Raw genomic sequence first — 24531 nt, 5'->3', positions numbered from 1 at the left:
AATATCATTTTTCAGTGTGTGTGCAGCGACCAAACTGCTTCATCCATGAGAACAGCCTCCAGTAGTGCATGAAGTGTCTCATATTAACACTGTCTCTCCATCCAGGTATTTGTCCTGCGACCATCACCCTAGATCCTGGGTACATACAGGAAGTCAGGGGAATGTACGGTACATGCAGGAAACAGCATTCTGCCTCAGTGTTGCACACCTTCTCCCCTAGACCATGTCTGATTCCAATTCAACTGACTTTACAAACCCATCCACCTTCATCCTGCTGGGCATTCCTGGCCTGGAGGCAGCCCATTTCTGGATCTCCATCTCCTTCTGCACCATGTATGCCATAGCCATCTTGGGGAATTTCAGCATCCTGTTCATCGTGAAGAGGGAGCCGAGCCTCCATGGGCCTTTGTACTATTTCCTCTGCATGCTGGTAGTCACCGACCTGGTCCCATCTACGGCCATCCTGCCCAAAATGCTGAGCATCTTCTGGTTCACTTCCAGGGAGATCAATTTCAGCGTCTGCCTCACCCAGATGTACTTCATTCTCAGCTGCTCTGCGATAGAATCTGGGATCTTTGTGGCCATGGCTTTTGATCGCTATGTGGCCATCTGCGATCCCCTGAGACAGTCCACCACTCTGACAAATCTTGTGGTGGCCAAAATTGGCCTGGCTGTGGTGGTGCATGGTGTCATGCTCATACTGCCCTATCCCTTCCTCGCAAGTAGGTGGCCATGTTGCAGAGCCAACATCATTCCAAACTCCTACTGTGAGCACTTCGCTGTGGTGAAGCTGGCCTGTGCCGGTATCCGCCTCAGTAGTTACTACAGCCTCTCTGTGGCATTCTTGGCAATCGGTCTGGATGTGCTTTTTATCACCATGTCCTATACCCAGATCCTCAGGGCCATCTTCAGCCTCCCAACAAAGGACGCCCCGCTCAATACTTTTGGGACATGCAGCTCCCACCTTTGTGTCATCTTTGCCTTTTACGTCCCACATCTATTTGCCATCATCGCACAACGGTTTGGGCACAATGTGGCCCTGCATTTCCATGTTCTCATGTCCAACGTGTACCTCCTGGTGCCCCCAATGCTAAACCCCATCATCGAAGGGAAAGAAATGAGTGGGCAGAGTTTGGGGAGGACATGGAAAAGAGTTCTGAATATGCTGCAGGGGAAGGTCCCATCTGCTCAGTCTGAAGCATCAGGAGGAACTGCAGCATGTTGGTGTGCCGCTCCAAAACTTTTATCTCCCTTTCCATTGCATCCCTAGGGTATGCCCCTTTTTCTTTTCTTTCATGTTTGTCGCTGTCCCTCCAGTGCCTGCCTTCCATCTTGTCTGCATCAGAGTACTACAGCATCTCCCAGGACGTATTTTCCCTGCTCCATCTTGGGTGCTTTCTTATCTGCTGGAGTCACTTAGGTGGAGTGGAAGGGTGCCTCCTTTCAAGGACATAACTGGTGAAGCACAAGTAACCATAAACAGAAGCATTATTGTGAAGTACACATACAACATTGAAACACTACATTAAAATACAATGCTGGTAACACACCAGTCACTTTCCCGCTGACCCTTGACCCTTGTCAAGTTGCAGTGGGGGAGGTTTAGGTTGGATATTAGGAAAAACTTTTTCACTAGGAGGGTGGTGAAACACTGGAATGCGTTACCTAGGGAGGTGGTAGAATCTCCTTCCTTAGACGTTTTTAAGGTCAGGCTTGACAAAGCTCTGGCTGGGATGATTTAATTGGGGATTGGTCCTTCTTTGAGCAGGGGGTTGGACTAGATGACCTCCTGAGGTCCCTTCCAACCCTGCAATTCTATGGTTCTATGATTCTAAGCACATATGCCAGCAAACACTGCAAGCATGGTGAGTGTTCCCAGGGGTGGGAGACGTTGGGCTTGGGAGAAAACCAATGGGGCAATTACAGTGATAAAATCAAGCAGGGTGTTTACACTAGTACTTTGGCAATACAAATTTTGGGTAAAGACCTTGCAACTCTCGTCAAGGCGGCTTTATTATGTCACTGAAACTGAGGAGTTCCGTCGTCAAAAGCGGCTTTGTCGTACTTACACCTCCACTACTTTGTCACTAAATGCTGCCTTTTGTCAAAAAAATTTGGCAGTATAAACAAGGCCGAGGGACCAATGAGGGAAAACCAGTATCCACTCGTGTTTCCTGCTGGTGCCTATTAAGGTTTCCCACACCAGGATGTGTAGGAATTATTGACACAGGGAGCACAATCAAATATGGAATTAGCAGTAGTAGGGTCAGTTGTTCATAATTCATTTATCTGAAAAATGAAAATATCATTTTTCAGTGTGTGAAGAGAGACCAACCTGCTTTATTCATGAGAACAGCCTCCAGTAGTACATGAAGTGTCTCATATTAACATTGTCTCTAAATCCAGGTATTTGTCTTGCGATCATCACCCTAGATCCTGGGCACATACAGGAAGTCAGGGGAATGTACAGTAGATGAAGGAAACACTGTTCTGCCTCAGTGTTGGACACCTTCATCCCTACACCATGTCAGATTCCAACTCAACCGACTTCACCAACCCCTCCACCTTCATCCTGCTGGGCATTCCTGGCCTGGAGGCAGCCCATGTCTGGATCTCCATCCCCTTCTGCATGATCTATGCCATAGCCATCTTGGGGAACTTCATCATCATGTTCATCGTCAAGATGGAGCCGAGCCTCCATGCACCCATGTACTATTTCCTCTGCATGCTAGCCATCACAGACCTGGTGCTGTCTACATCAGTGCTGCCCAAAATGCTGAGCATCTTCTGGTTCAATTCCAGGGAGATCAATTTCAGTGCATGCCTCACCCAGATGTACTTCCTTCTCAGCTTCTTTATGATAGAGTCTGGGATCCTGGTGGCCATGGCTTTTGATCGCTATGTGGCCATCTGCGATCCCCTGAGACATTCCACCACTCTGACAAACCCTGTGGTGGCCAAAATTTCCCTGGCCATGGTGCTGCGCGGCATCATGCTCATACTGCCCCATCCCTTCCTGGCGAGGAGATGGCCATATTGCAGAACCAACATCATTCCAAACACCTACTGTGAGCACATCGCTGTGGTGAAGCTGGCCTGCACCGACATCAGCGTCAGTAGTTACTACAGCCTCTCTGTGGCATTCTTGGTGATCGGTCTGGATGTGTTTTGTATCGCTGTGTCCTATATCCAGATCCTCAGGGCCATCTTCAGCCTCCCAACAAAGGACGCCCGACTCAAGACTTTTGGGACATGCGGCTCTCACCTCTGTGTCATCTTAGCCTTTTACATCCCACATCTCTTTGCCGCCCTCACGCAACGGTTTGGGCACAATGTGGCCCTGCATTTCCATGTTCTCATGTCCAACATGTACCTCCTGGTGCCCCCCATGCTAAACCCTATCATCTATGGGGCGAAGACTCAGGAGATCCGGGATAGGCTGCTCCAGCTCTTTCTTCAGAAAGGGACCTAAAATTTTCTGCTGGTGCTCTGGTTCTCAGACCGTGCTCCATGCAGAGCTGGCTGGTGACATGGTGCTGGGCCCTCTTCCCTGAATCACTGACTGGCCAGTCAAAGAGACATTAAATCCGTTCCTGACCTTACTGTGCTGTGTCAGCGTGACAAACTGGGGAGTCCATCTATGTGCAACTCATAGGGTTGCCACCTTTCTAATTGCTGGTAACTGGAACACTGAGGCCTCACCCCTATGCCCTGCCTCTTCCCCCAGGTTCCACCCCTGCTCTGCCTCTTCCCTCAAGGCCCTGCCTGCAACTCTCTCCTCTCCTCCCCCTGTCACTCTCTGGATCATCCCTGTGACACTCTGCACTCTAAAGCACCCTATATTTACCATGGTGATGTAATTATGGTGTGTTTTGTACAAAGCATGCCCTGTGAGGTATCATTCTAAAAATCTTAATCTGCAAGTTTGTTTAATTTCCTAAGTAACCTGCTTTGGTCTGTTTGCTATCACTTATAATTACGTAAGATCTACCCTTCTGTAGTTAATAAACCTGATTTATGTTTTATTTGAACCAGTGTGGTTTTGAGTGAAGTGTTTGGGACTCTTAGCTCTGCTAAGAAAGGTTGGTGAATATCTTCCCCCATTCAGGGAAGGGCAGACTAATGAGTTCACACTGTACAGATCTCTGTGTAGTGCAAGATGGTATAATTTTGGGTTTATGGTCCAGTAGGGGTGCAAGGCTGGGGAGCTGGGAAATTCTCTGGTGCCTCCATTATTGGTCCATGAGGGACTTAGGTAAAGCACTCAAGTAACTTAGTTGGATGTGTGGCCACCACCTGCTGTCATTCTGGGTGATAACGGGGCCCAGAGGGGCTGGCTGTGTGTCATCAGAAGAGTAGGGGGAGAGGCCAACCCAGCTGAATGGTTTGGGGGCACAGAGGTTTCAACAGCTTCCAGGCTGTCCCCCAAAACAACAACCTGGCACCCCTATATTCACCACTGTTATATAGTTGCCACAAATATGGCTTTTATGTCATTGCCACAAATCTTGTACAAACTGTGTCATATGAGGTGTCACTGGAAAGACTATGGTTTGCTGAATATGATGATCCTATTTGTATGCACGTCTCATATTAAAAATCTGAACATATGAATATTGATTATGTACCTGTATTTCAAATGTGTTTGCTCCTGTGGTAACTCCCACAAGTAGTTTACATCCAGTCGAGCCAGCGCTTTGAGAACAATGGGCCATGGGAGAAGCTTCTCCCCACCGGATGGACTTTTCTGTAGATGTTGTAGCCAGAATATGGGTAATGGCCTCTGCTATGACTCACTGAAGCATGCAAGAAAATGTGACCAGCTCATGTGACACCAGACTCCATCTTGTGCCTGTACTTTCCCACTAATTGTGCTGGGGGCTTTGTTTGGGACAATGAAGTTCCCTGCACCTGGCAGAAGCTATAAAAAGGGGAAGTGATATCATCACTTGGCTTTACTCCCCCCCTACCCCCACCCCCGCAAATGCAACATGTCAAAGGATAAGATTTAGAGGGAAAAGATTTTCACTGGGGAGCTGGAAAGGAGAAATCCCGGCCAGTGTATGGAAGACTGATGAACTGTTTGTACAATCAGGATGAGATACTGCTTGATTCAAACCCTGTCTAGTTTAGGGAACTCAGATGGTGATTTTGCTGTATCTCTTAGGTCATCTACTTTGGTCTCTGCACTTTGTTATAATCACTAAAAATCTATCCTTCTGTAGTGAATAAAGCGCTTTTATGTTTTTTTACCTAAAACAGTGTGTTGTTTGAAATGCAAAACGGAAATCTCCTCAAGGAGAGGGGCTGGTGCATTGTCCCCTCCACATTGAGGATGGGGCAGACTTGTTAATAAACCAGGGTTCTGACCAGGGCAAGATGGTACAGCTCTGGGGTTCTAAGCTGGTGAGCTGGGGGGAATTGACTGGAGCCTCGCTATTGTTGGTTCATGAATGGCTGGCGAAAGCATTCATGTAACTCAGCTGGGTGTGTCCCTGCCTGTCAATGTTTGTGTGAATGCAGGACCTGGAGGGGTCTGCAGCTTGTCACATGATCACAGTGTGAGAGGGGACTCAGACTGGTGTGCCAGAGAGCTCAGTGGTACCCCAATTCCAGGTTGCACCCCAGGGAAGTCCTTCACAGTGGCACAAGCGAACAGGGTAAAATGCATATCTTGCTCTGAGTGAGATTTGCACTTCATACACTGGTGTAGAAATTTTAAGGAAGACTTTAAGTGTGGCGGCTGGAGATCAGTAAAGAGGTTACCAGTATGTTGTTTTCTGTTTGCTTATTTCAGGAAAGGGAAGTAGGGACAGAAAAGTAACAAGATGAGTGCAAAGAGCTAAACAGTTGTGAAATCGGAGCTATTTAGATTGCAGGCAGTAGAAAAATAAAAAGAGCAGAGGAGAATATTGCAGCTAAAGCTGGCAGAAGCTGCCAGAGATGAGGTTGAACACAGAAGAGCTATGGAACTAAAACAAGAAGAAACTGAGGAGAAAGAGAGAGAGTGCGGAATCACCAGTTGGACTTGCTGGAAAAGCAGAAGCAGAACCCTTCTACTCCACTGATTCCCACCTCTCCAAAAATCCTCAAATGGGAACAGCTGCATCCTGCATACAACGAGGCAGGAGATATTGCTGAATACTTCACTTACCTTTGAGAGACTGTGTGTGATTCATAAGGTTCCTGATGACAAGAAGATTCCCACTTTAGTTGCTAATTTAACTGGTAAAGCTGTGGATATATTCAATAAAATGCCATCTGATGATGCTTTAGATTATTGTAAATTCAAAGAAATGGTTTTGAAACCATTTCAGATTACCCCTGGAACGTATAGAGTGACATTTAGGAATCTTAAGTGGGGTGCTGGTACATAACGTGAAATATGTTAACAAAATGGAAGATTTGATGGGAAAGTGGGTAAGGGGCCCAGGTGTTACAAACTTTGAAGGAATGTTTGATCTAGTTGGTCAAGAGCACGTCTTAAAAACATGTAAAGATGATGTGAAACAGTGTCTATAGGACAAAAAGTTGAAAACAGACGGAGGGTTTACACTTAGTGGGAAGTATGGTCCCATTTTACCCCTTTCTTCTAATCCCCAATCCTAATCTCCTGTAAAAACAGAAGAGTCTAGAATTATCATTGTAATTCCACTGATCACCTAAAAAGTAAATGCTCTGTGCTCAGAGGAAGCAGGCAGCAGGTAGCTCATGCAAATGCTGCAATTATGAGCACAGAAGCCCCTCAGGCACCTGTCACTTATCCTACTAGGTTTGTAAAATTAGCCTCTGCACAACTAGGCATGAAGCATGCAGTTAGGATGAGTATACTGCAACAAGGTGAGAAAATCCTTGTGCCTTTGGCTAAAGTGCACATAGAAACCCAAGGTTTGGAAGCTGTATTATCAGTGAGGGTGGTAGACGATACCCCTATTGATATGCTAATTGGCAATGATTTCTTCCATGTAGCTCAGGCTGTTAAATTGTCTGCCTGCAGCAAGAAGGAGCATTCTGCTGGGACCTCAGAGGGAAAGGGGAAAGTCTCAGGAACTGGTGAAGGGAAGAGAGAGAGTCTCCTTGATTCCTCTACAGCGGTGGGAAACTGCATGCTTCCGGGGTAGGGGTGGTTCAGACCAGCTCTTGCCCTTCAGCTGAAGGCAGCTCTGACTCAGGGAGAAAAATGTCTGTGTTGCAGCTAAACAAGGGACAAGTCCAGTGCTAGGCAGCATAGGGAGATGTGTTCCAGAGGGGAGCCTAGAGAAGGGTGATAGAATCACAGAAATCACTGAGGAGGTGCGTGTGAGTTCCTTTAACACTGCAGCAGGAGGCAACACCACCCCAGGAAGGGAGGGGCGTGTAGAGCCTGCCACAGAGACAACTGTCCAGGCTGTTAGCTGTGACTCCTTCATGGCTGACTGGGGGATAGATTCCACTCTAGAGAGCATAGGAGTAGGTGTCCTAGGTGAGGCCCAGAGGAGGAAACTGGGGGACGAATAGTGGGAGTACAGGAATGTCTCCTAACTGATTACATGGGGGAGGATGCCCAGGACAGAATGGACGATTCAGCATTTGTGCTCGCAGGCACCCAACCTGTGGCTCAGCCTTTGAGAAAGAACTGACCTCCGGAAGAGGAGCCATCACACAAGTTGGGCCATTTCCTGCACAAATCCAGGTTTTCTCAATCTCCGCCCCCCCCCCTCCCAAACTCACTCTCCTGCTGGTAATAACCCATCCAAAGTGACCACTCTCTTTACAATGTGTATGATAATCAAGGTGGGCCATTTCCAGCACAAATCCAGGTTTTCTCAGCCCAGCAGAAGAAGCTGTCCTATCTCGGGGCCTCTCCTTCTGCCCCTCCACCCCCACGAACATGATACAGTTCTGTGGTGACCTAGAATCCTATTTTCGACGTCTCCGACTCAAGGAATATTTCCAAAATACCTCTGAACAACATACTAATCCAAAGAGGCCTCCCTACCAACACTACAAAAAGAAGGATTCTAGGTGGACTCCTCCTGAAGGTCTAAACAGCAGACTGGACTTCTACATAGAGTGCTTCCGCCGACGTGCACGGGCTGAAATTGTGGAAAAGCAGCATCACTTGCCCCATAACCTCAGCTGTGCAGAACACAATGCCATCCACAGCCTCAGAAACAACTCTGACATCATAATCAAAAAGGCTGACAAAGGAGGTGCTGTTGTCATCATGAATAGGTCGGAATATGAACAAGCGGCTGCTCGGCAGCTCTCCAACACCACTTTCTACAAGCCATTATCCTATGATCCCACTGAGAGTTACCAAAAGCAACTACAGCATTTGCTCAAGAAACTTCCTGAAAAAGCACAAGATCAAATCCGCACAGACACACCCCTGGAACCCCGACCTGGGATATTCTATCTACTACTAAGATCCATAATCCTGGAAATCCTGGGCGCCCCATCGTCTCAGGCATTGGCACCCTGACAGCAGGATTGTCTGGCTATGTAGACTCCCTCCTCAGGCCCTACGCTACCAGCACTCCCAGCTACCTTCGAGACACCACTGACTTCCTGAGGAAACTACAGTCCATCGGTGATCTTCCTGATAACACCATCCTGGCCACTATGGATGTAGAAGCCCTCTACACCAACATTCCACACAAAGATGGACTACAAGCCGTCAAGAACACTATCCCCGATAATGTCATGGCTAACCTGGTGGCTGAACTTTGTGACTTTGTCCCTACCCGTAACTATTTTACATTTGGGGACAATGTATACCTTCAGATCAATGGCACTGCTATGGGTACCCGCATGGCCCCACAGTATGCCAACATTTTTATGGCTGATTTAGAACAACGCTTCCTCAGCTCTCGTCCCCTAACGTCCTTACTCTACTTGCGCTATATTGATGACATCTTCATCATCTGGACCCATGGAAAAACAGCCGTTGAGGAATTCCACCATGATTTCAACAATTTCCATCCCACCATCAACCTCAGCCTGGTCCAGTCCACACAAGAGATCCACTTCCTGGACACTACAGTGCTAATAAACAATGGTCACATAAATACCACCCTATACCGGAAACCTACTGACCGCTATTCCTACCTACATGCCTCCAGCTTTCACCCTGACCACACCACACGATCCAGCGTCTACAGCCAAGCTCTGCGATACAACCGCATTTGCTCCAACCCCTCAGACAGAGACAAACACCTATAAGATCTCTATCAAGCATTCTTACAACTACAATACCCACCTGCGGAAGTGAAGAAACAGATTGATAGAGCCAGAAGAGTTCCCAGAAGTCACCTACTAGAGAACAGGCCTAACAAAGAAAATAACAGAATGCCACTAGCCGTCACCTTCAGCCCCCAACTAAAACCCCTCCAATGCATTATTAAGGATCTACAGCCTATCCTGAAGGATGACCCAACACTCTCACAAATCTTGGGAGATAGGCCAGTCCTTGCCTACAGACAGCCCCGCAACCTGAAGCAAATACTCACCAACAACCACATACCACACAACAGAACCACTAACCCAGGAATCTATCCTTGCAATAAAGCCCATTGCCAACTGTGCCCACATATCTATTCAGGGGACACCATCACAGGGCCTAATAACATCAGCCACACTATCAGAGGCTCGTTCACCTGCACATCCACCAATGTGATATAAGCCATCATGTGCCAGCAATGCCCCTCTGCCATGTACATTGGTCAAACTGGACAGTCTCTACGTAAAAGAATAAATGGACACAAATTAGATGTCAAGAATTATAACATTCATAAACCAGTCGGAGAACACTTCAATCTCTCTGGTCACGCAATTACAGACATGAAGGTCGCTATCTTAAAACAAAAAAACTTCAAATCCAGACTCCAGCGAGAAACTGCTGAATTGGAATTCATTTGCAAATTGGATACTATTAATTTAGGCTTAAATAGAGACTGGGAGTGGCTAAGTCATTATGCAAGGTAGCCTATTTCCCCTTGTTTTTTCCTACCCCCCCCCCCAAGACGTTCTGGTTAAACTTGGATTTATGCTGGAAATGGCCCACCCTTGATTATCATACACATTGTAAGGAGAGTGGTCAGTTTGGATGAGCTATTGCCAGCAGGAGAGTGAGTTTCTGTGTGTTTGTGGGGGGGTGAGAAAATCTGGATTTGTGCTGGAAATGGCCCACCTTGTTTTTCATACACATTGTAAGGAGAGTGCTCACTTTGGATAAGCTATTACCAGCAGGAGAGTGAGTTTGTGTGTGTGTTTTTTGGAAAAAAAAGTGGGGGGGGGGTGAAAAAACCTGGATTTGTGCTGGAAATGGCCCAACTTGATTATCATACACATTGTAAGGAGAGTGATCACTTTAGATAAGCTATTACCAGCAGGAGAGTGGGGTGGAAGGAGGTATTGTTTCATGGTCTCTGTGTATATAATGTCTTCTGCAGTTTCCACAGTATGCATCCGATGAAGTGAGCTGTAGCTCACTGAAGCTTATGCTCAAATAAATTGGTTAGTCTCTAAGGTGCCACAAGTACTCCTTTTCTTTTTGCGAATACAGACTAACACGGCTGTTACTCTAAAACCTATCTCCCCTCAGTCACCTTTCTCCAGATCTCATTGGCGACAGTGTCTCCAGTCTCCAGCCTGTTTCTGTTCACCTGCTGCTTCTCCCCTAGAGGCTGAGTGAACCCCCCTGGGATTGCGCACAGCTAGATCATAAATGGTGCAGACTCCTGTGTTGCTGCTGCAGATGCCGGGGTGAGCGAGGTGTGGGAAACAGCTGCCTGCAGGGGATTCCCAGGGAAGACGCGCCTGGCTCAGAATGCACAGGTACCCATCTCTTGCTGAGGAGCTCACCTGCTCGACACACCCACTGCAATGTGGGCGAGATGGGCTAGAGAATAGGTCTGTGGTCCTTTCCACTCTGCGCAGCCATTAAACATTCTGGGGCCCTTGCCACAGGGGATGTGTTTGCGCTAATTTCACTGGCCAAAATGTCCCTCTTTCCTCTACCCCTGGCTGATGGCCTCCAGCAAGTGAGAAGGGACCTGCAAGGGTCAGCTAGTCTAACCCAATACAAAAATGTAGGATTTGTTGTGTTTAAACCATCCAGGACACATGCTATCCAGCCTCCTTTGGAAAACCTCCAGTGAAGGAGCTTCCACAACCTGCCTAGGCGACTGTTCCAATGTCCTGCTGTTCTTACAGTGAGGGAGTTTTTCCTGAGATTTAATCTCAATCTGCTCTGCTGTACTTTGAACCCATTGCCTTTTGTCCTGCCCTGTCTCAAGAGAGAAACAAATTTTCCTCATCTTTTTATGGCAGCCTTTCAAATATTTGAAGATTGCTATCATGTCCATCCTTAATCTCCTTTTTTCCAAACTAAACATACCCAGTTCATTCAGCCTTTGCTTGCACAGTTTGCATTCCATCCCTTGGATCATCTTTCTCGCTCACCTCTGGATCCTTTCCAGTTTCTTTACATCCTTTCTAGACTGGACCAAAATTGCACACAGCACTCCAACTGAGACCTAACCAGTGCTGAGTAGGGCGGTACTATCACCTACCATAACTTGCATGCTATGCCTCTGTTAATGCAACCCAAAATTGCATTTTACAGCAAAAGAACCCCCACCCCTGAGAGCTATTGCTATATCAACCTAACCCCGATGTAGAGAGAATGAGGTCGAGAGAATTCTTCCATCGACTTAGCTACCATCTCTCGGGGATGTGAATTACCTACCCTGATGGAAGAACCCCTGTCATCCATGTAAGTAGTGTCTACACTTCGGTGCTTTGCAGTGTTGCTGTAGTGTTTTAAGTGTAGACAAACCCTCACGCAGAGTTTCCAGAAAAGCATCCAGTCTGGATCTGCAGACATGGGGCGTTGGAGAATCCACCACTTACTTCCCTTTGCAGTGCAAATCATTTGGCCCATATTTCCGATTGGAATTTATCTGGTTTCAGCTTCCAGCCATTGGGTCTTTCTCTGCCTTTCTAAACTAGATTACAGAGCCCATTAGCACCCAATGTTTTCTCCCCAGGGAAGTCTCTGCTTGATTGTCTTTTTGATGAGATAAATAGATGAAGCTCTTTCAACCTTTCTCTGTCAGACATCTTCTCCAGTCTCCAATCATTAATATATTTTCTTTCTGCACCCTCTCCAATTTTACAACATCCTTTTTGAAATGGGGACCCCAGAACTTGATGCAGTGAGTTGGTTGTCTACAATCAACCCTAAATCCTTTTCAGGATCCCTGCGTTCCATAATACAGTGCCCTAGTCTGGGGGTCGGGCTGGTATTCCCTGTTTCGAGAGGATCACTTTGCATTTCACTGTATTAAAACATTTTATTTACATGGGTCCAGCTCAACAAATGCTCCAGATCAATCGGTATGCCTGCCCTCATTGTAACCACTCTGCCAATCTTTGGGTAGTCCGCAAATTTTACTTGCAACAATAATCTATTTGCTTCCAGATCATTGATGAAAATATTGAATAGCATCTAGCCTGGAACTGATCCCTGCAGAACCCCACTACAAACCCCCCCATTTGCGGACAATGGCCCATTGACAACTGCTTTCTCAGATCTCTCAGATAGCCAGCTTTTAGTCCATTTAACATTTCACAAAATCTACTGGTATTGTACAGTGTTCATTTTTTAAACTGAATGTTTTCCCCTACTAAATCCAATGCCTCAGAGAAGTCGAAGTCTGTTGCATCTCTTGGTTCCCTTGATCAACCAAACGTGTTCTTTCACGAAAGGATGAAATTGGATTTATTTGACAAGACCTGTTTCCATAAACCATGTTGTTGACTGGAATTAATTAGACGCCTAGACTTTTTTTTAAACTTATCCCATATCAGCTTTTCCATTGTTTCCTGACTGCCTACTTCTGGTTCCGATTGAGATGTGTGGTTGATCAGTCAGTTTATAACTCTGGTGTTTCTATCTCTGAGGTTCTACTGTAGATGCTGTTTAACATCCTCTTTGACTGCTAATGGACTGGAAAGTGTTTCATCACCGTGTGTGATCTGAGTACCTGATACTGCTCCTTTCCAAACGCAGAACAAAAACATTTCTTGAACACATCTCCCTTTTCTCCAACATTAACAAGTTTCCTTTCTCCCTCACGGAATTGGCCTTTACCTTCTCTAGGATTTCTTTTGTTCTTAACAACCTGCTTTTTGTTATCCTTAGCCCTGCAAAGCATGGATTTCCCCCTGATCTCTGTAATGTCCCGTATCAATTTTCATAACTTCCAATTTGTATTGCTTGCTATCTATTTTCCCTTTTTACCATTAGTTATATATTGCTTCCCGCCCCGCCCCCGCCCCTGTTGCTGCCTTCACTTTGCTACTGAACTGGGTTTTTAACCAAAGTTCTCCACTTTCTTGACTGTGGAATCAACCCTTTTTAGCTCTCTCATAAATTCTTGTTAAAGAACTTCCATTTTTCATTCCCATTTTTCTGTCTAAATTTTTCCTCCCACTCAGTTTTGCTGATCATTTGTCTCCTCTTTGGGGAATTGGCCCTTTTGAAGGGTATCTGTAGATAGCTATTACTGGCTGGGAGCTGTTCTCTGTTTGTCCATTCAATGTAATCAGTTCCATTCTTTTATTTTATTCTCCTCTATTCTATGCCTCATTATTTGTCTCTTCTTTAAACTAACCAGTCCTAGACTTTTCAGTCTCTCCACATATGGCAGCCTCCCCCTTTCTCACAGCCTGCCTGGGAAATCCCCTTTCTATCTGCTACATCCTTTATAGAGACTGGGTGACCAAAACTGAGTGCATCTCCAGAGCAGGATATTCTCCCTCCCAATCCTTCGGCATCTGAACATTGTCTTTGTTGTGGTCACTGCCGCAAATGAGCAGGTGTTTCCGTGGAGCTGCTATCAATGACGCCCCAGTCTTTTCCCTGAGGTGGGTTCTAGTTGGGATGTTTCCCCCGGCGCATGTCTTGGCAAAAGTGTTTTTTTCCCCACTTTCAGATTTTCAGTAACTAGGTGAATGAGAAGCTTCCTACAGCTTGGCTCTGTAGCCTGGGTTTCATTGCATTAAGGCTATGTGAAAATTGGCAGACTTTTTTCACTGGAAGTTTGGTCAATGACGAAAAAGCCATTAAAGAAAATCGTTGTTGCATGTTCACACTGCCTCTCTCTTTCGGCATAGCACGTCCACACATGGGGCGGTTGCAATGACAGTGAGAGCAATGCACTGTGGGTAGCTATCCCACAGTTCAGCTCTCCATCTTGTGCACATAGGTGTTGTGGGAAGGCAGAGCAGATCACAGCATATCATGGCTCCAGGCTCAATGTCCCATGATGCATTTATTTCCGTCCCAGCATTTTCCAACGTCCTGTGTGTCATTTTCCAATGTCCAGTGTTTTCTGCTCAGTCTGCCCCCTCTGTCTGCGGGAATGGATCCCGCACAGCTCTCCTAGCTGTCAGTAGCACATCGCGAATGGCAGTGGAGTCAATCTCGAAGCTGCGAAAGCAACAGGAGTCACAGTTGCCTGACACAATGTCTGACACGGATAAGAGCAGCATTAGATTGCTTTTGGCATTCACAGAACAGCTGAGCATGGTGGAACGACATGTTTGGGCTCGGGAAACTAGCAGTGAGTGGTGGAATCGCATCGTTCTGCAGGTCTGGTATGACGCGCAGTGGCTGCAGAACTTCTGGATGTGGAAAGCCACCTTCCTGGAATTGTGTACTGAACTCACCCCAGCCCTCCCGCGCAAGGACACCCAAATGAGAGCTGTGCTCTCGGTGGGAAAGCGCATGGCGATTGCATTGTGGAAGCTGGCAACTCCAGGCTGCTACTGATCGGTCTCAAAATGGTTTGGAGTTGGGAAATCGACCGTTGGGGCTGCGTTAACACAAGTGTGCAGGGCCATTAAGCACATCCTGCTGCATAAGACCGTAACTCTTGTGGATGTGCGTGACATCCCCTTCCTGCTTCTCCACGTGGGCACCAATGATACTGCCAAGAATGACCTTGAGCAGATCACTGCGGACTATGTGGCTCTAGGAAGAAGGATAAAGGAGTTGGAGGCGCAAGTGGTGTACTCGTCCATCCTCCCCGTGGAAGGAAAAGGCCTAGGTAGGGAGCGTCGAATCGTGGAAGTCAACGAATGGCTACGCAGGTGGTATCAGAGAGAAGGCTTTGGTTTCTTTGACCATGGGATGGTGTTCCATGAAGGAGGAGTGCTGGGCAGAGACGGGCTCCATCTTACGAAGAGAGGGAAGAGCATCTTTGCCAGCAGGCTGGCTAACCTAGTGAGGAGGGCTTTAAACTAGGTTCACCGGGGGAAGGAGACCAAAGCCCTGAGGTAAGTGGGAAAGCGGGATACCGGGAGGAAGCACAGGCAGGAATGTCTGTGAGGCGAGGGCTCCTGCCTCATACTGGGAATGAGGGGCGATCAACAGGTTTTCTCAAGTGCTTATATACAAATGCACAAAGCCTTGGAAACAAGCAGGGAGAACTGGAGGTCCTGGTGATGTCAAGGAACTATGACGTGATCGGAATAACAGAGACTTGGTGGGATAACTCACATGACTGGAGTACTGTCATGGATGGTTATAAACTGTTCAGGAAGGACAGGCAGGGCAGAAAAGGTGGGGGAGTAGCACTGTATGTAAGGGAGCAGTATGACTGCTCAGAGCTCCGGTACGAAACTGCAGAAAAACCTGAGTGTCTCTGGATTAAGTTTAGAAGTGTGTGCAACAAGAGTGATGTAGTTGTGGGAGTCTGCTATAGACCACCGGACCAGGGGGATGAGGTAGATGAGGCTTTCTTCCGGCAGCTCACGGAAGCTACTAGATCGCATGCCCTGATTCTCATGGGTGATTTTAATTTTCCTGATATCTGCTGGGAGAGCAATACAGCGGTGCATAGACAATCCAGGAAGTTTTTGGAAAGCGTAGGGGACAATTTCCTAGCACAAGTGCTAGAGGAGCCAACTAGGGGGGGCGCTTTTCTTGACCTGCTGCTCACAAACCGGGTAGAATTAGTGGGGGAAGCAAAAGTGGATGGGAATCTGGGAGGCAGTGACCATGAGTTGGTTGAGTTCAGGATCCTGACGCAGGGAAGAAAGGTAAGCAGCAGGATACGGGCCCTGGACTTCAGGAAAGCAGACTTCGACTCCCTCAGGGAACGGATGGCCAGGATCCCCTGGGGGACTAACTTAAAGGGGAAAGGAGTCCAGGAGAGCTGGCTGTATTTCAAGGAATCCCTGTTGAGGTTACAGGGACAAACCATCCCAATGAGTCGAAAGAATAGTAAATATGGCAGGCGACCAGCTTGGCTTAATGGTGAAATCCTACCGGATCTTAAACATAAAAAAGAAGCTTACAAGAAGTGTAAGGTTGGACATATGACCAGGGAAGAGTATAAAAATATTGCTCGGGCATGTAGGAATGATATCAGGAGGGCCAAATCGCACCTGGAGCTGCAGCTAGCCAGAGATGTCAAGAGTAACAAGAAGGGTTTCTTCAGGTATGTTGGCAACAAGAAGAAAGCCAAGGAATGTGTGGGCCCCTTACTGAATGAGGGAGGCAACCTAGTGACAGAGGATGTGGAAAAAGCTAATGTACTCAATGCTTTTTTTGCCTCTGTCTTCACTAACAAGGTCAGCTCCCAGACTGCTGCGCTGGGCATCACAAAATGGGGAAGAGATGGCCAGCCCTCTGTGGAGATAGAGGTGGTTAGGGACTATTTAGAAAAGCTGGACGTGCACAAGTCCATGGGGCCGGACGAGTTGCATCCGAGAGTGCTGAAGGAATTGGCGGCTGTGATTGCAGAGCCATTGGCCATTATCTTTGAAAACTTGTGGCGAACCGGGGAAGTCCCGGATGACTGGAAAAAGGCTAATGTAGTGCCAATCTTTAAAAAAGGGAAGAAGGAGGATCCTGGGAACTACAGGCCAGTCAGCCTCACCTCAGTCCCCGGAAAAATCATGGAGCAGGTCCTCAAAGAATCAATCCTGAAGCACTTACATGAGAGGAAAGTGATCAGGAACAGCCAGCATGGATTCACCAAGGGAAGGTCATGCCTGACTAATCTAATCGCCTTTTATGATGAGATTACTGGTTCTGTGGATGAAGGGAAAGCAGTGGATGTATTGTTTCTAGACTTTAGCAAAGCTTTTGACACGGTCTCCCACAGTATTCTTGTCAGCAAGTTAAGGAAGTATGGGCTGGATGAATGCACTATAAGGTGGGTAGAAAGCTGGCTAGATTGTCGGGCTCAACGGGTAGTGATCAATGGCTCCATGTCTAGTTGGCAGCCGGTATCAAGTGGAGTGCCCCAAGTTTCGGTCCTGGGGCCGGTTTTGTTCAATATCTTCATAAATGATCTGGAGGATGGTGTGGATTGCACTCTCAGCAAATTTGCGGATGATACTAAACTGGGAGGAGTGGTAGATACGCTGGACGGGAGGGATAGGATACAGAAGGACCTAGACAAATTGGAGGATTGGGCCAAAAGAAATCTGATGAGGTTCAATAAGGATAAGTGCAGGATCCTGCACTTAGGACGGAAGAACCCAATGCACAGCTACAAACTAGGGAGCGAATGGCTAGGCAGCAGTTCTGCGGAAAAGGACCTAGGGGTGACAGTGGACGAGAAGCTGGATATGAGTCAGCAGTGTGCCTTTGTTGCTAAGAAGGCCAATGGCATTTTGGGATGTATAAGTAGGGGCATAGCGAGCAGATCGAGGGACGTGATCGTTCCCCTCTATTCGACATAGGTGAGGCCTCATCTGGAGTACTGTGTCCAGTTTTGGGCCCCACACTTCAAGAAGGATGTGGATAAATTGGAGAGAGTCCAGCGAAGGGCAACAAAAATGATTAGGGGACTGGAACACATGAGTTATGAGGAGAGGCTGAGGGAGCTGGGATTGTTTAGCCTGCAGAAGAGAAGAATGAGGGGGGATTTGAAAGCTGCTTTCAACTGCCTGAAAGGGGGTTCCAAAGAGGATGGCTCTAGACTGTTCTCAATGGTAGCAGATGACAGAACGAGGAGTAATGGTCTCAAGTTGCAGTGGGGGAGGTTTAGCTTGGATATTAGGAAAAACTTTTTCACTAAGAGGGTGGTGAAACACTGGAATGCGTTACCTAGGGAGGTGGTAGAATCTCCTTCCTTAGAGGTTTTTAAGGTCAGGCTTGACAAAGCCCTGGCTGGGATGATTTAACTGGTAATTGGTCCTGCTTCGAGCAGGGGGTTGGACTAGATGACCTTCTGGGGTCCCTTCCAACCCTGATATTCTATGATTCTATGATATTGCGGATGGCTTTGCAGAAATGCGTTTCCCCAACTGCAGAGGGGCGATAGATAGCACACATATTCCAATTTTGGCACTGGATGCCTTGTGATAGAATATATTAATTGGAAGGGGTACTTCTCCATGGTGTTATGGGTACTCGAGGATCACTGTGGGCATTTCATTGACATCAATGCAGGGTGGTCCTGAAAAGTGCATGACGCATGAATCTTTAGGAACACCGGCCTTTACAGAAAGCTGAAAGTGGAGACTTTCTTTCCAGACCAGAAGATCCCCACAGGGGATGTTGAAATGCCCATAGTGCTCCCAGGAGACCTGACATACCCTTCAACACCAGGGCTCATGAAGCCGTACCTGGGAAACCTGGAATCCTAGGTCAGGGCATAAAGTTTTCTCAGGGATCCACTGCTGAAACAGAACACATGGCTGCTGATTTTAAGCAGTCCGATATCAAGGCTAGCAGATAGCACAATGGGGGGCAATTCAAATCAGGGAGGCTTTACGGCAACACTTTGAAAATGAGAACAAGTAATGTTTATTGCTATGCATGGGATTGTAATGCATAATGAAGTCCAGTTTTGGTAGGGTAGGAAGCAGTTGTGATTGTTCTGGGCCAGGTTTCAATGTAAGGAAATGACAAAACTGCTTGCTAGTTTGCTGCTGCCATCTGTTATCATAACTTCAACGGAAACAAACAAAGAGTACTTATTATTCAAATAACTTTGCTTTTATTGCCAAAAAACCCACAACACCATACGCACACACACACTACTGAGCGTAAGTCCAGCTTTCATTTGAAAAGGAGTCTGCGGAGGTGGAATGAACAGTAAAGTGAGACGTCTCAGAAATCGGAAAGGAATGAGTGGGCAGAGTTTGGGGAAGACATGGGAAAGAGTTCTGAATGTGCTGAAGGGGAGGGCGGGCACCCTCTGCTCAGTCTCGAGCATCAGGAGGGACTGCAGCATGTTGGTTTGCTGCTCCAAAACTTTCATCAGTCTCTCCATTTCATCCCTAGGGTATGCTTCATTTTCTTTCCTTTCCTGCTTCTCGCTTTCCCTCCACTGCCTGCATTCCGTCTTGTCTGCATCAGAGTATTGCTGCACCTCCCGGAACATATCTTCCTTGCTCCATCTTTGGTGCTTTCTTATCCAGTGGAGACACTCGGCTGGAGTGGAGGGGGTGCCTCCTTTCAAGAACATATCCGGTGAAGCACACGTAACAATAAACAGAAGCATTATTGTTAACTAGGATGGATGTAGGTATTGAAATGCTACTTTAAAATACAGCCGTGGTAACACACCAGTCTCTTTCCCCATAGCCCCTGACAAGCACACATGCCTGTGTGGTCAGGCTTCTGACCAGGGCAAGACGGTACAGCTCTGGGGTCCTAAACTGGGGAGCTGGGAGGAATTGGCTGGAGCCTCTCTATTGTTGGTTCATGAGTGGCTGGCGAAAGTCATGTAACTCAGCTCGGTGTGCCACTTCCTGTGAATGTTTGTGTGACTGCAGGACCTGGAGGGGTCTGCAATTTGTTACATAATCACAGTGTGAGAGGGGACTCAGATTATAGTGTGCTAGAGGGCTCAGGGGTACCCGAGTTTGAGGTTGCGCTCTGGGGAAGTCCAGCACAATGAGCAGGGTGAAATGCACCACTTCTTGTTCTGAGATTTGTACTTCATACACTGGTATAGAAATTTTAAGTGAGATTTGAAGTGTGGTGGCTGGAGATCAGTCAAAGAGGTGACCAGTTTGTTATTTTCTGTTTGCTTATTTTGGGAAAAGGAAGTAGGGACAGAAAAGCAGCAAGATGAGTGCAAACAGCAAAAGGATTGTGAAATCGGAGATATTCAGTTTGCAGGCAGTAGAAAAAGAAAAAGAACACAAGAGAATTTCGCAGCTAATGCAGGCAGAGTCTTCTAGATAGGGGGCTAAACACAGAAGGGGTATGGAACTAAAACACAAGAAAGTGAGAAGAAAGAGAGAGAGCGGAATCACCAATTAGACTTGCTGGAAAAGCAGAACCAGAACTCTTCCACTCCACCATTCCCACCTCTCCAACAATCCTCAGATGAGAACAGCTGTGTCCTGCATACAATGAGGCAGGGGATATTGCTGAATCCTTCACTACCTTTGAGAGGCTGTGTGTGATTCATAAGATTCCTGATGACCAGAAGATGCCCACTTTAGTTACTAATTTAACTGGTAAAGCTCTGGATATATTCAATAAAATGACAATTGATGGTGCTTTAGGTTATTGTAAATTCAAAGAAATGGTTTTGAAAGAAAAAGAAAAGGAGTACTAGTGGCACCTTAGAGACTAATCAATTTATCTGAGCATAATCTTTTGTGTAGGGAATGATGTTGGTTCTGCAATATGGCCACCTCCTCGCTAGGAAGGGATGGGGCAGTATGAGCATGACGCCACGCAGCACCACGGCCAGTCCAATTTTGGCCACCACAGGGTTTGTCAGAGTGGTGGAATGTCTCAGGGGATCACAGATGGCCACGGAGCAATCAAAAGCCATGGTACGAGGATCCCAGAATGCATCACAGAGCAGCTGACAATGAAGTACGTCTGGGTGAGGCAGGCACTGAAATTGATCTCCCTGGAATTGAACCAGAAGATGCTCAGCATTTTGGGTAGGATGGCCATAGATGGGACCAGGTTGGTGACGACCAGCATGCAGAGGAAATAGTACATGGGCCTATGGAGGCTCGGCTACCTCTTCACGATGAAAAGGATGGTGAAGTTCCCCAAGATGGCTATGGCATACATGGTGCAGAAGGGAATAGAGATCCAGACATGGGCTGCCTCCAGGCCAGGAATGCCCAGCAGGATGAAGGTGTAGGGGTTGGTGAAGTCGGTTGAGTTGGAATCTGACATGGAGTAGGAAAGAAGGTGTCCAACGCTGAGGCAGAACGGTGTTTCCTGCATGTACCGTATGTTCCCCTGACTTCCTGAATGTGCCCAGGATCTAGGTGCATGGTCGCAGGACAAATGCCTGGATGGAGAGACAGTGTTAATATGAGACACTTCATGCACAGCTGGAGGCTAGTCTCACGGATGAAGCAGATTGGTCGCTCTTCACAAACTGAAAAATGATATTTTTATGATTAAGATAAATGAATTATGAACAATTGCCCCTACTGATGTCAATTCCATATTTTATGGTGCTCCTTTCATCAATAATTCCTACACATCGTGGTGTGGGAAACCTTAATAGGTGCCAGCAGGAAACACGAGTGGATACTGATTTTCCCTGATTGTTCCTTAGGCCTTATATGTACTGCCAAGTTTTTTTGCCAAAATGCAGCAGTTGGTGAAGAAATAGTGGAGGTGTAAACACTACAAAGCCGCTTTTGATGATGGAACTCCTTAGTTTCAGGGACGGAATAAAGGCACCTGAATGAGAGTTGTAAAGCCGTTTGCTGAAAAGTTTTGTCGCTGAGGTGCCAGTGGAGACACGATGCTTGATTTCATTGCTGTAATTGGCCTCCTGAAGGCATCCCACAATGCCCATCCTAACCACGCTGGTCAGAAGTTTCAACTCTGCTGCCCTGCATCCAAGTAAATACTTTCCACTCCTCCCCCTTTAAAGGCCCAGGAATTTTGAAATTCCCCTTCCTGTTTACTGGGTGTGGAGTGTTCACATCACATCTTCCCAGGTAGCCATGGTGGATCCATGCCGCAAATGGTCTTCCACTTGGACCAGTGTGGATCTGCTGGATCTGCTCAGTATTTGGAGAGAGGATGCTGTGCAGTCCCAGCTGTGCTCCAGCTGTAGGAATTTCGATACCTAGGGGAAGATTTCTTGCAGCTTGCAGGAAAAGGGCTTTGATCGGGAGAAGTGGAAGTGCAGAGCAAAGGTGAAGGAGCTGAGGCACACGTACCAGCAGGCAAGGGAGGCAAACAGTTGCTCCTGTGCTGCGCCCCAGAGTTGCCATTTTTATAAGGAGTTGGATGCTATCCTTGGTAGTGACCCAACTTCCACCACCAAGAGCCCTGTGGATACTTCGGTGGGGCCGGAGCCAATGGAAATTCGACCTAACCCAGAGGAGGAGGTCATCAATAATGATGTGGAGGCATTAAAAGATGTGGAGTCCATGCCAGGGTTGCCCAGTGCTGTGTCCAGTCAGGAGCTGTTCTCCACTCTGCAGGTGTCTTATCAGTCACAATCAGGTGAGCCAGAAGCAGGAGAGAAGGCCCCTAGTAAGTGGTTTTGCTTTGTGAAGTGCAGAGGTGGGTTGAGGGAAGAGAAATGTACAAGGCTGGCTGTGTTTGTGTGTGCTGGGCATTTCCGCAAGCAGCTAGGGTGTTGATGCACACCAAGTACAGGGTGTTGATGCACACCAAGATTTTACTGGAATCCTCCAGAGAGATCTCTAGGAAACTTTCCTGCAGGTACTTGCCAATCCTCTGCTGGAGGTTCCTTGACAGAACTGCTTTGTTCCTTCCCCCATTGAGGGACACTTTCTCACGCCATTCAGCCATTACTTGGGCAAGGACCAAAGGAGCACACAGGCGAGTATCATAGGGACCAGGGCGGAAACCGCAAGCATGTAGTAGATGCACGCTTGCTTTCTTGCTTACTCTCAGGAGAGAGGTATCTGCCACAATGACCCCCACCTGTAGAAAACTTTAGAGTATTGTCCCCTGAGAAGTGCCCCGTGACCCTTTTCACATTGCTTTTTTCCCACCCCCAATGTCCACCACCCCTGGAAACACTCACCATCCTTGTAGTGTTCGCCGGCTGGTGTGCTTGTCAAGGGTCAGTGGGAAAGTGACTGGTGTGTTACCAACAGTGTATTTTAACGTTGTGTTTCAATGCTGTACGTGTACTTAATGATCATGCTTCTTTTTATTGTTTCTTGTGCTTCACCAGATATGCCTTTGAAAGAAGGCACCCCCTCCACTCCAGCTGAGTGTTTCCTCCCAGTGAGAAAGCACCCAAGCCAGAGCAAGGAAGATATATTCTGGGAGGTGCTGCAGTATTCTGATGCGGACAAGATGGAATGCAGGCAGTGGAGGGAAAGCGAGAAGCAGGAAAGTAAAGAAAAAGAGGCATACACTACGAATGCAATGGAGAGGCTGTTAAAAGTTTTGGGGTGGCAAACCACCATTCTGCAGTCCCTCCTGATGCTCCAGACTGAGCAGATGGGTGCCCGCCCTCCCCTTCGGCACATTCAGAACTCTTTCCCATGTCTTCCCCAAACTCCAGCCGCACATTCCTTTCCGATTTCTGGGATGTCTCACTTTACCGTTCACTCCACCTCCGCAGACACCTTTTCAAATGAAAACTGGACTTATGGTCAGCTGTGCTTGTGTGCATCATGTTGTGTTTTTTTTGGCAATAAAAGCAAAGTTATTTAAATGATAAGCTCTGTTTATTTGTTTCTGTGGAAGTTATGATAGCAGATGGCAGCAGGAAACAAGCAGGCAGATTTATCATTTCCTTATATTGAACCCTAGGCCAGAACAATCAAAACTGCTTCCTACCCTACCAAAACTGGACTTCATTATGCATTACAAACCCAAGGATAGCAACAAATATTACTCATTCTCCTTTTCAAAGTGCTACTGCAAAGCCTCCCTGATTCGAATTGCTCCCCATTATGCCCCTCTAACAGCCTTGGTGTCTGGCTGCTCAAAATCAACAGCCAAGTGCTCTGTCTCAGCAGTGCACCCCTGAGCAAACTTTTTACCCTTCCCTTTACAAATATTATACAACAAGCAACACATGGCTATGGGAATATTTTCCTCATTGAGGTCTAACTTGTTGTCATCAATATAAAGGGAAGGGTAAACCCCTTTAAAATCCCTCCTGGCCAGAGGAAAAATTCTCTCACCTGTAAAGGATTAAGAAGCTAAAGGTAACCTCGCTGGCACCTGACCAAAATGACCAATGAGGAGACAAGATACTTTCAAAAGCTGGGAGGAGGGAGAAAAACAAAGGGTCTGCGTCTGTCTGTATGATGCTTTTGCCGGAGACAGAACAGGAATGGAGTCTTAGAACTTAGTAAGTAATCTAGCTAGGTATGTGTTAGATTATGATTTCTTTAAATGGCTGAGAAAATAGCTGTGCTGCCCCAACTGCGGAGGGGCGACAGATGGCACACATATTCCGATTTTGGCCCCAGATGCCTTGTGATGGAATATATCCATCGGAAGGGATACTTTTTCCATGGTGTTGCAGGCATTCATGGATCACCGCAGGTGATTCATAGTCATCAATGTAGTATGGTCCGGAAAAG

General features: G+C 47.1%; 2 protein-coding genes and 1 pseudogene across 2 annotated transcripts; 2 read left to right on the top strand and 1 right to left on the bottom strand.

Moving 5' to 3' along the window:
• The first annotated feature begins 223 nt into the window (after positions 1-223).
• On the top strand, positions 224-1270 carry LOC140905615 (olfactory receptor 52R1-like). The gene has a single exon (XM_073329123.1). The coding sequence runs from the start codon at positions 224-226 to the stop codon at positions 1268-1270; it is 1047 nt and encodes a 348-aa protein (XP_073185224.1).
• Positions 1271-2473: 1203 nt separating this feature from the next.
• Positions 2474-3472, top strand: LOC140898903 (olfactory receptor 52H1-like). The gene has a single exon (XM_073313484.1). The coding sequence runs from the start codon at positions 2474-2476 to the stop codon at positions 3470-3472; it is 999 nt and encodes a 332-aa protein (XP_073169585.1).
• A 17128-nt stretch (positions 3473-20600) lies between these two features.
• Positions 20601-21163, bottom strand: LOC140905614 (olfactory receptor 52N2-like; annotated as a pseudogene).
• Between the last annotated feature and the right edge of the window lie 3368 nt (positions 21164-24531).

The sequence above is a fragment of the Lepidochelys kempii genome, chromosome 1, assembly GCF_965140265.1.
Source record: "Lepidochelys kempii isolate rLepKem1 chromosome 1, rLepKem1.hap2, whole genome shotgun sequence".
Lineage (NCBI taxonomy): Eukaryota > Metazoa > Chordata > Testudines > Cheloniidae > Lepidochelys > Lepidochelys kempii.
The sequence above is the reverse complement of the archived record's forward strand: the minus strand, read 5'-3'. Positions and strand labels throughout refer to the sequence as shown.

What these genes read in the sequence shown, in the direction of transcription:
- LOC140898903 (XM_073313484.1), top strand. Translation starts at nt 2,474, where the DNA reads ATGAAGGAAACACTGTTCTGCCTCAGTGTTGGACACCTTCATCCCTAC.
- LOC140905615 (XM_073329123.1), top strand. Translation starts at nt 224, where the DNA reads ATGTCTGATTCCAATTCAACTGACTTTACAAACCCATCCACCTTCATC.